Below are 16786 nucleotides of genomic sequence, written 5' to 3'. Positions count from 1 at the left end.
AAAGAAACTTTTCATTGGTCATTTCATTATTAGAATTTCCATTTGTGTTTGATTAGTTAAAAATAAAATTGAATGTATTATAACGTTGAAGTGTTTATATCTGTGATTTCTCATTCACATTTAGACCCAGGAATTAAATATGGATCATTGATGATAATTTTGTCGTTTACATTGCAATGTAAGCGCAAATCAGATTTCCTATCCTTATAAAATGTAGATTAGAATGTAAGATTTCTAAAAAACGGTAAAATAACTGATTCATAATAATATCCAGCATCTAATTGTAGATTATTTATAACATTTTATTTAATTAAAATTTTAAAAATGTAAAAAGGCAAAATTAAATTGTTTCTAAAATACCTCTTACAATTAATTATATTTATTAAATATTTTAATTTACGTTTTTTGGAATATTAATTTTTATAACGAATTATCCAGAATTAATTTTTACTCTACCTTTTCTCTTCTTGAATTAATTAATTTTGTTTAATTACTTACTTATTTGTTGACGAGTGAAAGAAGTTAATCTTAACTGTTACTTTTCAATAATCTTAGCATAATTTTTCAACTACGTTTCTGAAGTTTAAAGCAATCATATCTGATAATAAAATGTTACATTTTTACTCGCAGCGAAGATCGATTGGCAAGATATCAACTGTTTAGAGATTTCAAGACTGGCGGTCGACATTTGCATCGATGTCGAGCGCTTATCAGTTTCGCGAATCCGGACAGATGCATCTTTGATAGGCTTGAATGAAAGGCATGATGGATGCACACCCTCATTTGATGTATATAACAAATCGTCAGGCATTGAGTAAACAGCACGAAACCTCATGTTTCCACGTGTGCATCTAATCCTGAGGGTTGACACATTCGATTATCATCAACCACGCAGCTTTTATCAAACGCTACGGTCTTGTCTTTTTATCATACAAATAATATCACCATCTCGCATACGATTAATCTCACCATAATTACTCGATACTCAACTTGAAAATTTAACGTATTTATTACGACTTTCGCTATCTCTTATTTATCTCGTAATTGTCATTTGAATAAAATATCAAATTTACTTATATTCAAGTTTCTCCTCAATTAACTTTTTTGTCAAAAAATTTTTGAAATAAATATATCACGCGAGTTTAATTTTGAAAGGAAGGGGGGGGGCGGGGATTAGTGCAACAGGCATATAAACGACAAGTTGAGTACCCCTTTGTTACGTGCGACAATGATGCGGCTTGTGTTGGGTGTGTCAAATCGCCGCATACAGGTGCAAATTGCCACGACCGTGCGCTGGAGGCTGTTATTTCTCCGGCCTATGCAAGCAAAGATTACATGCTGGATAGAAACAATAAGCGCATAAGTTATAGGGGGTTCCCACCGCGGCTGTCAGTGCACGTCCGAACGCGGTAGGTAACATTGTTTTGTAACTCGCGGCTTTATTATTCTACCCTACCGTGTGCTAGGGTATATTCCTCCGGTTACGTATCACATCCCTCCGCCGTTTCGTAAAAAAAAAAACATACACGTTAAAAGAGATCGACGAAATTTTTATCCTATAATTCCACGCTGGCAAATGGTCTCTCGCCATTCAAAATATCGAGAAATTACATTTGTAATCGATCACTCTCCTTTCTTTTTTCTCGTTTCAGCCTTGAGTTCATTTTTTTCGTGATTCGTTTCTTTTATTTCGAGTTATCAAAACGAGAAAATTGCATTGTTTAAAAACATTGTTTTATTTTTCTCGGTAGATTGGATGTTCGATTTAGCGAAATGAATTTCTGTCGATTCTTTTCAATTGCATTCTTGTATATTTTGCAGGAAATGTGGATAAAATTTTCTGACACATCTCCCTCTCGGTTGCCTTTTGCGATACATGGTTTCATCCTCGATTTATTCTTCCGTGAGGAGATTTTTATCAATGTTTCGCAATCATTTCTCTCTTTGTTAAAGTTGTCTCAAACGTATTCTCAATTGACTGCACGTAGCAACTCGTTTGTAAAATCTCGTATGAAAAACGTGTGTTGGCCTGACTTTAGAAAGATGCTTTGACAGAAAAGAGAAACTTTGATAACGTGCCATGCGATGTTCGACATCAGGAAAATTTTAACACAAAGATGAATAAGAATAAAAGGAATGCCACTGATGCCACTAGTATATTTGGTTCTCAATGGCTCGTTGGAAATTCTCAGCATCCTCTCACGATTAATGTTCAGTAAGTAACATAAACCATAACATCTACCGAATTCCGGGTTCGTTTCGCTAATAAAAACAGCATTTCGGAGCATTTGCAGATAATTTCATTTTTTTTTTTATATAAATTTATTTGTATTAAGAATAAGAATTTGAATTTTCGTGTCGAAAGACACATAAACTAGTGGAATAATCTAAATGCATTCAAGACTTGGGCATTTGAATGTAGTGCTTAATCCAAAGACTTATATTCAGCATTCCACTGAAGACGATTTAATCGGTCTTTAATTTAATCTTTAATTATAGGACAGCAATAATGAAACTCTTGAATAGCGAAACCAAATCAGACAAACCCTGGCTAACGAGCACTCTACATAATAAAAATCGATTTATCAATTATGATTCGCAAATAAACGCCCTTTCTTCAACAAAGACGACTGTGTGCAAACATTTCAATTTAATGATCGAGCATTCTAGGTTTAATAGTCGCGGAATTCACGAAACCTATACTGAAATTAATTGTGACTGATCTTTATTCTCGTTACACGAACATCATATGATCACTTTTTATCAATGTTCGCTATTTTTTAGTTTTAACATATTATACATGCAGACTTTATATCATTCTAAATCATTAAAATATTGATTTTATTGTAGATTAGATAATATTATTGTTAGAAATGTTCTATAATGCCGTGCAGTGTTGTTCCGAGCTATTACATAAGTTTTGCGTGCCGAGATTTCCTTGCTTTGATTTGTCGATTGTTTTTTACTCCTGGAATGATCGATTGTTGAATAAGACTAATTATTTAAATGATTTCGCATTGGCACGAGTGCTTTTTCATTATTTTCATTTTATGAAATATGTATAAACATTTATATGAAACATATTACGTATTGTTTTGTGTACTATGCAAAATAATGTTTTTGAAGATAGATTTTACTAATGAATATAACATTTTACGATATTGAAGAGCGATATGAGATTTCGACTGAAAAATTTAATATCATATATGTATATGCGTGTGTGTGTGTGTGTGTGTGTGTGCGTGCGTGCGTGCGTGCGTGCGTGCGTGCGCGCGTGTGTGTGTGTATGTGTGTGTGTGTGTGTGTGTGTGTGTGTGTGTGTGTATGGTTGTCAAATTTCTGTATGGATAGAGTATCATATAAAATATTACAAAAGGTTTTCATTCAAACTATTAAAATTAGCAAGGAAATTCCTTTTGCAATTTATTGAAATCTTTTAAATAACAAACCATTACTGGTTCTTTTAAAAAAGGGTAACAAAAACAGCAATCCATTTCTTTTTAATAAAATTATATGATTTTTTCATAAAATATAATTTCTCTCTCTCTCTCTCTCTCTCTAATTATTTTGTATATAAAAACATTAAACTAATTTTATCCGCGCTTAAACGAGATTTTAAAGCTTGAAGTAACAATTCAAAAATAAAATGATTATCTGGATTTTCTTTAATATACGATCGAAAAATATCACCTCAACCAGGAATCGAACTTGTTTTCTCCGCACCATGAAAGGGAAACATTAAAAAATTAAACAAAAATTTGTTTAATTTTAAATAAGAATTATTTATGTGAATTGTAACATCTAACGTAACAGCCACTGACAGATTGAGTTGTCAAAATATTCTTGGGGATTAAATATGCAGCAAATTATATAAATTTGATCATTTCCCATTATACGACAATGACGTCAGATTCGTTTCTCGGAGGCGCGTATTTCTCCCTCTCCGTATATGGGCGCGAGTTTCTCATTGTCGAGGACGAGGCTTCAGCAGCCCCGAGTTTCCACTGGCTGTCCGAAGTGGACATTTATTGAACCTGCGATGTTTATAAAGCTCCCTCCGCCCTGCCACCTCGCCGCATGATAAAGTTCAGAAATAACGAGTTCTATCTTCTGTCCGTCATGCGATCGTGTACCGTGCATACCGTAAGCCGCAGCGTGCCACGTGCAAGGTGCGTTTTTAAGTGATAAAATCTCTGCATCGAGAAAAAAAGATAGTGCTCGCTTATTCCGAAATGAAATGAACATGAAATAAGCAAAGTTAATAACTCGCGAGAGAGAAGAAGCGAAACATATCTTTTGTAAACTAATGAGGAAATTGAGGAAATAATGATTAGTTTATATTTTTCTAAAAATTCTTCAGTTTAAATTAAATTTAGAAAAATATAAATTATTCTGTCTTTTTTTTTTGTTAAAATCAGTTAATAACATTCAATGTTCTTTTAATATAGTCTTCTATCTGTGACGATCGATAGAAACTTCCGATTTAACAACAAAAGAGAATTGTATGTTTCCATTTCTATTCATCAAACCTGTTTCTAAAAATATACCCGACTGAATTCCGAATTATGAACTATTATTACGAATATTCAGTTAATGATTTAACAAGCAGCGCGATGGAAATCGCGGTGGGCATGTCCACCTAGTAAGAGCAATTCTTTTCAGATCGCCCAAGAGTGGCCTGCGCAGCAGCAGGTTCGACCCCATGAAGACCGACGTAGTGATGCCCGAAAGTAAGTCTGGCCTCGACCCGATTGTTGATTGACGTCGATTTCTTGATGACCTACGAATTAATTATCGCTGCGAATTAATTTCCAGTGCTGGCGTCCGTCGTGCCCCCGTCGGAGACCTTCAATCCTTCCACCGATAGTTTGCACGCGGCCATGAGACCGATCATCATGTTGGCTCAATGCTTCTCCATGCTTCCGGTGTGCGGTGTCAATAAGCCGGATGCTTCGTACCTTCGGTAGGCGGGAATGAAACACACTGCGAATTGCTTGTTTCGAATCGACGCTTTTTTTCCAATTTTTCTCCCTCGTCCTCGACTGAAACTTTCATAAGTCTCGAATATCTCACAGATTTACATGGCGCAGCCCGAAAATCTTGTACACGGCGATTGTTATCCTGGCGGTGTTTGTTATGTCAGTCGGCAACGTTCTACGTTTGCTCACCACGGGGATAAATTCTGTGAAAATGAGTGAGTCAGTTTGGATAGGCATAATCCCTTTGGATTTAACCCTTACAGAAATCTAATTTAATATTGGCTAATTTAATACCAGAAATCATTTATTTTAAGTATTAAAAGCACTAAGTACTTTTAATATTCGAAATAAATAATTAATCAATACCTCCCAGTATTAAATTTCTATAAGGGAAGTGTCTATTGTTTCTAAGGTACGATTATTTCAAATATTAGCGACATTCGTCTTCTACGCCACGGCTGTGGTGACTGCCGTCATGTTTGTACGATTAGCGATGCAGTGGCCTTGCCTAGCGTTAACTTGGGAGAAATTGGAACGCGAATTTACCTCTAGGCATCGGCGAATTTCAAAGACCACTCTCGCAACTCGTTTCAAAATTGTAACCACCGTCGTTATGTTGTTCGCATTAGGTAAGTACTGTAAAAGAAATAAAAGATAAAATATGTAGGTAGATGTTATTAATAAAATTTTAATTAAATTAACTTCTTTGTTAGAAATAAATAAAATACGGAAGGAACAGAATTTTTACCGAATTACTTGAAAATTTTATCAGATCTGGAAATAATTCTGTTGCGCCATTAAAATAATATAAAATGCACTTAAGCATGACGGCACTGTGAAAATTTTTTATAATATTTAATAATCAATTTGACTTATTATTCTGACAGTTTCATTAATTATTCTGACACCAATTACGTTAATAGTTCGACAAAATTATTTTCAAATCTATTTCTGGCTAAATTGTTAGACATTTCAATAGTAAATTCTATTCATTTTCATTTAGTTACTCCAAGTACTTTTATTTTCAACGTTGAAATTGTACGTCAGTTAACGTACATATAAAATTGCGCAATATGCACAACGAATGTCATGAATTTATATTAAACATTTCCATATAGTGGAACACACTGCCGCAGTAGCTTCCGCGTACATCAGTGCGGTGGAGTGCGCCGAGTATCGCGGTGAAACGGATATTGTCGGTACTTATTTCCAAACGCAATTCCCTCAGGTAGTACAGCGAAACAATTACACTGTCGTAATTTTATCGTAATATTATCTTAGAGTCAAATTTATTTTCAGATAGTAGCTTTATCTCCTTTCTCTTCTGTAAAGGAATAAATTTCTGAGGAATAAATTCCTTAAAAAAGATAGATAGAAAAAAAATTGAGATCCCAATTATGTCCCGTTGCATTGATGTGTAATAATTATTGAATAATTTCATACAGGTCTTCACGAAAATGTCCTACAGCCTGTGGAAGGGAATCATGGTTGATACTATAAATATTCTCAGCACATTTTCGTGGAACTTTGTCGATCTGTTTCTTATTCTTATCAGCATAGCTTTGACGGATCAGTTCAAGTCTTTAAACAGTCGCCTCTATTCGATACGAGGGAAGGTATAAAGTATATGCTATATAAATATCATAAAACTTCTCTTGTAAAAACATTAATAACTTAATTATCAAAATTATATCTATATGTCTCTTGTCTTGTCATATATTTTAATTGTGAATCTCATTTGCAACACTACGTATCCATATGAGAGAAATAATATCATCGCTATCATCTCGTTAAGGCAATGCCGGAATGGTGGTGGGCTGAAGCCAGGAATGACTATAATCATTTGGCAACTCTAACACGCAGGGTGGACTCTTATATCTCGAGCATCGTGCTTCTGTCTTTTGCTACCGACTTGTATTTCATCTGCATCCAGTTGCTGTTTTCCTTCAAGTATCTTTCATATATATCTAACATAGCGATTTAATTTTAACGAACAATTCATCATGTAAAAATAGATTTTCAATTTGTTTTTATATTATAATCATTCTTTGGCAAGATCTATGTGGAGTCCCTTTAGAATCTACTAATATAACATTTTTTTTTATTTGTATCTAAAAAAATATAATATTTAGACTTACATTTACAATCTTTTTCTGGCAATGGCTTTGCTCGGACGAAAAGTGCTTTTATAACGCAATAATTACATCATGAAAGTTTCTAGAGCAAGTAGATTGCGTAAAGTTGTGCACGCATTTTTTAAACAGCCCGATACGCGGTATCGTACGGAAGATCTACTTTTGCTTTTCCTTCGGCTTTCTGCTGGCGAGGACAACAGCCGTATCCTTGTACGCAGCTTCCGTTCACGACGAGTCTCGTTTGCCGGCACCGATTTTATACAGCGTCGCTGGTTCTAGTTACAACAACGAGGTTTGTCTCGAAATATTTTTACTACACAGTCTAGAACGATTAATCCCTCTATAAATGATAATCCGAGAGAACTCTTACTGAAAATCTTTTAGCATGCATCTTCTTCAAGTGTTAATAATAGAGACCTTTTACCGAGGAAAAAACTTTTCTCTCTTGCGATCAACTTTGCGAGAGTTTGAAAGATTACACAACGTCAGTTATGAGAAAAAAAATAACGAGATTGCTATTTATGTGTAGGAGTTAATTTTCTTGATCACTCTTTCGCGTACACACAAGTTCACAAACAACAAGTTTGCACAATATTGCGCAGGTCTCGAGATTCTTGACGCAAGTAACGACAGATACTATCAGCTTGACAGGAATGAAATTCTTCTCCGTGACAAGGAGTCTTGTGTTAACGGTAAGTGCGATAATTTAATACGGGCTTCTAAACTTAATTACATTAATCTATAAAAAAATTATTTTTTCTGAAATGGGAGCGGATATTTCGTAAAATTTTTACTGCTAGAAACGAATATGACCTTCAGATTATGAATCTTGTTAAGATTTTAAAAATAATTGGTTATAAAGTTTGTGAAAGAACATATAAAAAAATTACATGATATATTTTTTATTGCACATTTTATATTAGAAAAGATTGAACACTTGCAATTATTTATATCTGAAGAAGATTATGAATAAGTGTTTCGACAATTAATTACCATTGGTTCTATTGTTACTTTCGAAGTATTTGTTTATAGAGTCTTCATTATTTCAACACAAAATTAGTTAAAATTATATGCTATTTTATATATCTCCATATCCAAGATCAAAAATAAAAAAGGTTTTATAGAGTTATTAATGTTACTTAAGTTAACTTATTACGCTTATAAAATATTGTTAATTAGTATCGTATTTTCTTGATTATTTTTGCATCTTGATCATCTTACACTGAGACATGTTAATTTTTACATTTTATATCTTTACATTTTTTATCTTTTGGAAAAAAGTTTTAAAAATAATAACCTTAGATTTAATTTAATTAAATCATAAAAATTAAATTATTATTTTTTTATTAATAGTTTTATATAAGTTTTATATAACATAAGTTATTAATATAATATCTAATATAAGTTATTATTAGTTATAATAGTTGTGATAAGTTTTATTTAATAAGCTTTATATAATCAGTCTTATATGATTATTAAAATATATGTCTAATGCATCTTGTCTAATTACGAATAATAATTTAGGTTGCTGGAACCATCGTGACTTATGAATTGGTTTTGGTACAGTTCAATTCCGTCCAGCAAGTGGACCAGGCAAACATTACGAATGCTTGCGAGGTGAGGTAGAGAATCTTCGAAAAAATTTTTAAGGATTTCGACCACCTATCTTTGCTTCTGTATCGACAAATTATACAAGTTTCGAAAAATGTCGTGCAATAGTATATTTTTTATGGAATAGTGTAAATACAATTCTCTACCGCATTCTTCTTGTATCTTACTAATTTTTTTCTCCATTTATTTATTCTGACTCTTTGATATTTTTAATAACTAATTCAAGAAAATTAATTCATTGGTTCACTATTCTACGAACAGTGGATCGCGCTCTTGCTAAATCTTATGCCTCGTATGTTAAAAATTTCTATTGTTCGATAGCTGCTGCGACATAACTCCATAACTCCTATTCACTTTAAAATTTACTGATCCGTTTCATTTACATATTTCTATACGGCTATTCTACATCTATATCTATATCAACAATATTCTAATTACAAAATGCACAATTCTATTTATAATAAATGTTATCATTAAATAAATTTTAAACTGCATTATATATATTGTTATATTTTATTATGGCAACTTTCTGACTTCTCCCCTCTTTTGCAACCAATTTCCTTAAACTTACTTTTTATATGATATTTTATATCTTCCTCTTTTACATTATTATATTTCAGCTTTTATATTATATGTTATAATATTTTACATATAGGTACAATAAAATTTTCGCTGGATTCCAGTCTTCTGTTTTCATATTACTTGTGGCAATTTTTCTGCAATTTTACTTAAGATAAGTATGCGAATTATGTTATGGCCAATATGAAGTTTCTTTGATATATAATGTTGCCTTTATTTTTTCCGTAATCTCTCTCTCTCTCTCTCTCTCTCTCTCTCTCTTTCCCTTCTTTCCTCTCTCTTTTCTTCGTCTACCTCAAACTTTCTCATTATACCTTTCTTGCTTATTACTTTTACTTGATTTTATTTCTTAATTTACTTTCTGTTCTAGTCCTACCCATTTGACTAACCCGATATACACCCTGGAGAAAAACGAAAAGGATGTTTCACCAGCATTCTATCTAGTATTGTTACAAGACAATATATATATATATATATATACCACATATGTATATCTAGATGCGGGGAACTCACCGTCATCTTCAAGAATGGATCAAAGGCACATACAAATGTATTTTTATCTGTTTATAATCTATCGCAATAATTTTGTAAATATCACATCTGTAGACGATAAATTAAAATGTTATTTAAATGTAATATTTGTGAATCTTGTACAAAGTACATATTATTTAAAAAAGTTTGTATTTAGACAGTACAAAATTGAAAGATTTTATTAAAATTTAAATCACTGAATTATTCTTAACTTACCTGAGTGTAAATGTAAAATCGACGTACAATGCATTTATGAAAGTAATTATGAAAGTTTAATTAAATTTTTGAAAATAGCTCGACATCATATTGCAAAGTCTATTGGAATATATATTGGAATAATAAAATGTACTGGAATATATATTAAAATAATATAATAAAGCAATAAAGTTGTTGAGCAATGAAATAACCATATTTTTGTACAATAAATATTCCTTTTAATTTTCTTACAAAATATACTTTTGAAAAATATATGATGAATTTATGAAAAATATATAATTGCAGAAATATAATATAAATTTTAAAAAAACATTCTTTTAGCAAACTTTTGATTGATTGAACTTTTGATGCTACATTTTGATGCTACAACCAATATATTTAAATAATCAATAAGAGTTGTGATAAGATGATGTGTGCATTAATTTTTTAAACTTAATAAATAGTTGTACTATCTTACATTTTAATTTACAATATTTTATTTCGGCGATGTTACGCTGCAGCTTGTATATTCACTTGTTCATCGTGACGTTAAATTGCAACAGCACGACTTCGTACGTTACAATTGCACCAGCGACCTGCAGACGAATTTGATATAAATGTGGTTATTATAAAATGTAATAATCTAGGAAATATTAATAAAATTTAACCATTAATACACATAGTGCTAAATAAAGTATAATAAAAGATGCCGATTTAGTATTTTCTTCCATTATTTTTTGCGCAAATATCACGAAGCTTGGTATTATAGCAATCATAAAATTATTTTTTTTTTATTAAAATTATCTATGTAATATATGTGAAATGTTGAAGAATCCTCCATTGCCCTTATGTGGGATTCGTTCTTACCGCTAACATAAAATTCCGCGTAATCGAGAAGAAACGCATGCCTGTAAGCGTGATGTCATCAGTGGTGAGCAGATATATTAATCTTCCCGTCTGAAAAAGCAACAAACAACTACATTATTATCGCATACAGAAAATAGAGCAAATTAATTAAATAATTTACGCAATGCGAAAGTAGACTTTCGAGGGCACTCGCTATCTTTTATATATATATATATATGTCAAGGAAATCCAAATGCTTACCTCCACATTATAAGTGGACGCTGAACAAGTATACAAAAGCGGCAATACTACTTTGCTTTGGTCGTGGATTCTAGCAGTCAGTAGAGTGACAGTCATCGTCCTGCCAATTAAGAATGCGAAAGATCCGAAAAAATAAATATCGTTGATTAGGTTGTTTTCCTGCTTTCTGTAAAAGTCCAGCAAAGTAATAATCGAAATCAGAACTTGCTATTTGCATAAATAAATAATATTAATATTAATTTTACACTCTTGATTTTAATTTTATTTATTAATGAATGAAATAAGGTAAATATAACAAAATGAAGTGTGATATCACAAATGAAGCATTTTTCTTGTTAATTAATAATGATTTAACAATTGGCAAAAGCCAATTATGTCATTATTAACATTATGCTGTTTTTTCTTTTGTTGTACTTACGAGAGACCATTCAGTAGTTGTAAACAAATGAAATAAAGATTGTTTGCAAATGACAGAAGAATTATAGGTGAGATATCCTTATCCACTTTTTTTACCATGCAACTAAGAGCGGCGTAATCTTCACGCAATCCACACCAATCTATTGTTGTTCGATGTTTCGATGTAAAACTTATTACTTGTTTGTTTAATATTTTATATCTTTCGGCTAAGCCAGTAGCCACCTGAAAACTCCGATCGAAAAGTCAAATTAGTTAATAAAAAAATATTTGATTCTAAAGAGAAAAAGAGATTATAAAAAGAATTTAATTATTTGCACAATCTTGTTACCAGCATGATAAAAACATCAGTGAAGTTCCACGTGAAAGTCGCCAGTTTGCTGACGATGAAAATGAAAATACCAAGCGCAAAGTTATAGCTCACTGAAAATAAAAAGACTAAAGTTTGAAGTAATCAAAGTTTTTCATCAAATCTAGGAGAAGAGAAATACAAATAAAAAATAAATTTTTGAAAAAAAGAGTAGTGTAAGGTTAAGGTAAGTTTAATTGCTTCACAGAAATAGTCCCGTAAATAATATTATTATTAAGAGAAAATAATTAAAAAAATTAAAAATTTATGGATTTATATTGTATAGATATAAAAAAATTAATTATTAAATACTATTACTTGAAACAACGTAAATATTTAATAGCTTTTATGTAAATATTAATAATTAGATTTAATCAAATTTATTACGGTAGTGTATAATTAAATATTTAATTTATGGATGGGAAAGGAAAGAGAAAAAGCGGAAAGGCGGAAGAAATAGAAGAAAAAAGAGAAGAAAAGGAGAAATGACAAAAGAGAAAATAAGAAGGAGACTGACAGTGAAGACTGAAAAGGGAAAGAGGAAGAATCTTTTCTCAATTCATTATTTTTGAGTTATTTTCAAGATAAATTAGTAATTATCAAACTGGATGAATGATGAGAGAAATTGGAAGCGAAGGTCAAGGAAACAGATAAGAAAACAGATGGGAAGTTAATACACACAAGTGTGTGTGTGTGTGTGTGTGTGTGTGTGTGTGTGTGTGTGTGTGTGTGCGTGTGTATTTGATAAGAGATAGATTTAGTATTAGAACGTAGATTTAGAACTGAGAGTAATAACAAATAACAATTAAAATAAGTCTGAGTTTCTTGTAAAATATGTAAAATATTGAGTGAAAAAACTATTAATTGTAAATGTTCATATTATGAAATTTTAAGTGAAAATATAAAAAAATGACAATTAATTGGAATTCGATTGAGGAGAAATATTAAAAATTTATTTAATCTATTTCAATTGTTCAATTTGTGTTTGTGTGAGATGTTCTTAGATTAATGATTGCTACTTACATGATTCCAAAATAAATGCGTGAGAAAACGTGCAATATACTTGTAAAAAATTTTTAAATGTCGAATTCTTTGAGCTACCACTCCAATCATACTTTTCGGTGTTCACCACTATACTCAAGATATGTTCGATGAGAGCCAGAAACAGAATGGAAGCGGCTATCGCGTAGAATTTCCAACGGAGCTTTGGTCGGTCCATTTTATTGCTGCAAATCCAAAAGGTTTCAATGAATGTAGATTAACTCTTAAGTACTGGGATAAAATAGTGATACTTTTACTGAGATCGGTCCCTCGGACATCGATTCAAAAAAAACTGCAATAAAAATACAGGAGTTTCATAAATTTATGTTTTATTCAATATACATAACAAATGAAGCACTTGAAAATGAAAATGAGACAGATATAGCGTTTTGTTTTCTTTTTCGCGTGGTCCCACAGATCAACCGCCGTATTTGACAGAATTTATAAAGCAATGCAAAATTAATCGACTTTAGAAAGAAATATTATTCATTGAAATTTGAGCTTCAACAAAACTTCAGCATTTTATTCCATCTCTTATTACTGCAAAACTGATTCTAATAGATATATATTGAATTTACAAAGCGATATTTTGCAATACAAAATTAATTGACTTTAAAGAGAAATATTGCTCATTGAGATTCCGAGGAAGAAGCAATCGATTTTGAAAGACGTAATGGTTTTAGAACAAAGGGAAGTCTTTAAACATTTACGACGTTCGAGATTACAAGCAATGATATCATTCGATGATGGACATTAGAGGCACGCGATCATCGTGTTTACGTTTCTAACAAAGACTAACAATCTAAAATTACATATCGAAATACATATCTATATAGGTAAACATACGTAATAGGTATTTCACATGATATATATTGTTTAAGGGGTAAGGTACAGGGAGCGAACGTGCGCAATAATTATAATGCTGTCACTTTGCGATTCTCTTGTTTCAAAGTCTGTCACGGTAGCGGTATCGAACGGATTTGAACATGACGCTTATTATTGCGATTGCTCTTGTAACACCCGCTGTCATCGCATGCGATCGCAATCTCTCTCTCGAGTTATCGAGTTTATGCGACTCCACGCTACTTTGCATGCAGTTCTAAAGCATGCAGGTGCGATATCATCGATTAGTCAGCGATGCAACGATCTTCTGCAACTTTCCTTCGATAATATGCGCTGATGATACCTGTCTATGAAGTGCTCCATAGACCTCCAATCACGTTGGAGGTTTATCCAACGCGGTGATAGCCAGAAAAAAATTATCAAGCCCATCACGCTATTCCCGTAAAATATCGCGCCTGATGTAGCAGCCGCTATTCCTCCTAAAATCCAATAATACATTTAAGAAAATATTCAAATAATATTAGTCAACTCTTGTTAATTATAGTAAATAAGAAATTATTTTAAATGGCCAGAACAAGCAACAGGAATATAAAGCGAAATTTAATAAATTTTATTTCAAACATAAATTATAAATTATAAATTATATAATTAATTTTGAATTTATTTAGTTTTTTTTTTAAATAAAATCATTATTAAATAAAGAATAAGTAATATATGAAATTATAAGGAAAAATTATATTACAAACTGATAACATATTCGGAAATATAATACAATACATATACATAAAATTTATTTATAGATTGTTGATTAGAACAGAAGATGTGTAATTTATTTGACTGACGGTTTCAAAAAAGATGCGTTTATTAGAAATAACAATTATATATTGATAAAATATATTGTTAAAAAATATATTGATAAAAATAAGCGATATTCTATTCGCATTTATTTTTATATTGTAAAGCTTTTTCAATTTTAAAATATCATCTCGAATATTAATTAAAATAAAATACAAAGTAAAAAAATCCATTTTTTCAATTCATTTGATTTTTTCCTTTCTGATTTTATCTCTCTTTTATCTCTCCTAGGGAGAGAATCTCCTGTGTGATAATGTTTTGATTAGCTTTACGAGTTGATCTTCTTGTATATTATTATCCTCGTTTCACGATATAATGAAGCTACGTATGTCATTCTGGATAAATGCGGCGTGACACATAGCACAAAGGATAAAATACTTATCTGTTTACCTTGCACTTCGAAAGTTGAGGAGTTCAGTGTTCTTATCATGTGCATAACCGACAATATCGCAATAAATAATACCATCGCGGTTATCAAAAAGGCGTAAAGAGTACGAAGTGAAATCTTTGCGAACTTTAACTGCAACGGATTCGGTCTGCGTATTCCTGAGACTGGTAAAACTCCAAACAATTGAGCAATTGCTAAAATCGGCCCTATCGCACAGTGGAAGCTCTCTGGATCCTATAAGAGATTTTTTTCTACTCGATACTATTTTTCTTTTAGTTTTAACACGCAATATCTTAAATAAATTCAGCAATATAAAAGAAATATAAAAAAAAATTCTAATTTTTCTGGTACTTTCTGAAAGAAAAAAAAAAATAGATTTATTTAGCCCTAAAAAAAATTTTTATAGAGTTTCAGAAATATAGGAATTGAAATTGAGAACAAAAATTACAGAGGCAAATAAAAATATAAAATAAAAATAGAAGAAATATTTTAGATTTTAGACATTTTTAAATATTTGCCTTACTTAAAAAAAATTCACCTTTTTTACTTTCTTTTACACATTTTATATTTCATAATTTTCATAACTTTATATTTTTATCTCTCTTTTATCTCTCTTTCGTTTGAGGTTTTGAAGAACGAAATTCTTACAATAAAAATGAAGCAAAAAATTGAGCTTTCTTGTAATACCCACATTATTGTTCGCAGGTAGAGTTTGTTCGTTGAGAAAACTGCTATGAAGAAACGGACGTTCTTTCGGCGAAGATTGTTCCGGAGGATACGAGTTTGAAATTTGTGTCTTCGTTCCATTTGCTTTATTCTTTTGTGTTAAGAATGGCAAGATTTTTTGGCGGGTCGCGCTGCTCCTTTTAGAGCCCGCACTAAATATTCGCTTCGTCTTTAACATCATGCCGAGGCTTCCTCGTTCAGCGAACCACCCATAACATCGAGGTAATCCTGATGCAATTAGAATTATCTCGTAGTATTTAACGTATTTAAAGTTAAAGTATCTCCTAATCTAAATTATACAAAACAAACATAAATTTTCATTATCGAATTTGCACGAGATTATTAACGATTGTTAAACATTAATTTGCAACACAGCTCGAAGTTGATTAAACTGAGAGCTTATAGAGAACACGCACAAGTCGCATTAGAATCAAACAAAACCAAGTGAAGCATGTAATCGTGGATCGTAATATATGGAAGTACATTAGTTAGTTTAAACATTATATGCAGTATAATTACACATCTCGTCGTTTTTTTCAAATGTTGCAAAATAGAAATTAATGTAACGCGTCGCATAATGAAGAGAGTGAGATGCGTGAATCACGCATTGACGTATATCCGCGCACGTATTTTTGAAAACCGTAATGAGAATGTATTGCAAACTGCTATAAATAATTTCAAAAATCTAATGAAACAAGATGTCGAGTTTTTTACATTTTCACGTGAAACATCAACGGGTAATTTTACGCGCTGTTTAAAAAAATGCATTAGTATATTCACGATAGCTGGGGCAATTAATTATCCTCGTGTCATATCACCGGATACGAATGAGCTATCGCATCCTGTCGCCTGAAAGGGTTGGTTGTTTGTCCAATTTGTGGATATAAACCCGATATGTTGACGCAGAGTACCGACTCCTACGTCAAATGCAATGTCATTTCACGTTCATTTACTGGAATGATTCTTGTCAAATGTTATTAAACGGCTACTGTATGCAATTTCCGAGTGGGATCTTATGTTGCCTGTAAATTTC

General features: G+C 31.6%; 2 protein-coding genes across 6 annotated transcripts; one reads left to right on the top strand and one right to left on the bottom strand.

Annotated features, from left to right (window-relative positions):
• Window positions 1-1202: 1202 nt before the first annotated feature.
• On the top strand, window positions 1203-10009 carry LOC105433963 (gustatory receptor for sugar taste 64f). 5 transcript variants are annotated; one of them, XM_011649484.3, is made up of 13 exons: window positions 1203-1409; window positions 1822-2215; window positions 4663-4730; window positions 4816-4963; window positions 5076-5194; window positions 5414-5608; window positions 6098-6207; window positions 6425-6595; window positions 6775-6929; window positions 7244-7406; window positions 7717-7806; window positions 8639-8731; window positions 9675-10009. In XM_011649484.3, exons 2-13 carry the CDS (start codon window positions 2118-2120, stop codon window positions 9690-9692), a joined length of 1428 nt encoding a protein of 475 aa, XP_011647786.2. In that variant the 5' UTR covers window positions 1203-1409; window positions 1822-2117; the 3' UTR covers window positions 9693-10009. The 5 variants fall into 5 exon arrangements, with proteins under 5 accessions (XP_011647786.2, XP_011647788.2, XP_088931245.1 ...); XM_011649486.3 differs by lacking the exons at window positions 1203-1409; window positions 9675-10009 and adding an exon at window positions 9381-9667 and having other exon boundaries at window positions 1699-2215; XM_011649485.3 differs by lacking the exons at window positions 1203-1409; window positions 1822-2215 and adding an exon at window positions 3896-4169.
• Window positions 10010-10149: 140 nt separating this feature from the next.
• Window positions 10150-15952, bottom strand: LOC105433960 (gustatory receptor for sugar taste 64a). The gene is made up of 9 exons (XM_025220063.2): window positions 15719-15952; window positions 15030-15261; window positions 14128-14263; window positions 12924-13126; window positions 11883-11974; window positions 11556-11776; window positions 11138-11303; window positions 10898-10987; window positions 10150-10626 (listed from the first exon to the last, which is right to left on the bottom strand). The coding sequence occupies exons 1-9, from the start codon at window positions 15932-15934 to the stop codon at window positions 10561-10563; spliced, it is 1422 nt and encodes a 473-aa protein (XP_025075848.2). The 5' UTR covers window positions 15935-15952; the 3' UTR covers window positions 10150-10560.
• Between the last annotated feature and the right edge of the window lie 834 nt (window positions 15953-16786).

This window comes from Pogonomyrmex barbatus, unplaced genomic scaffold (genome assembly GCF_055798465.1).
Source record: "Pogonomyrmex barbatus isolate J1 unplaced genomic scaffold, ASM5579846v1 scaffold18, whole genome shotgun sequence".
Lineage (NCBI taxonomy): Eukaryota > Metazoa > Arthropoda > Insecta > Hymenoptera > Formicidae > Pogonomyrmex > Pogonomyrmex barbatus.
The sequence above is the reverse complement of the archived record's forward strand: the minus strand, read 5'-3'. Positions and strand labels throughout refer to the sequence as shown.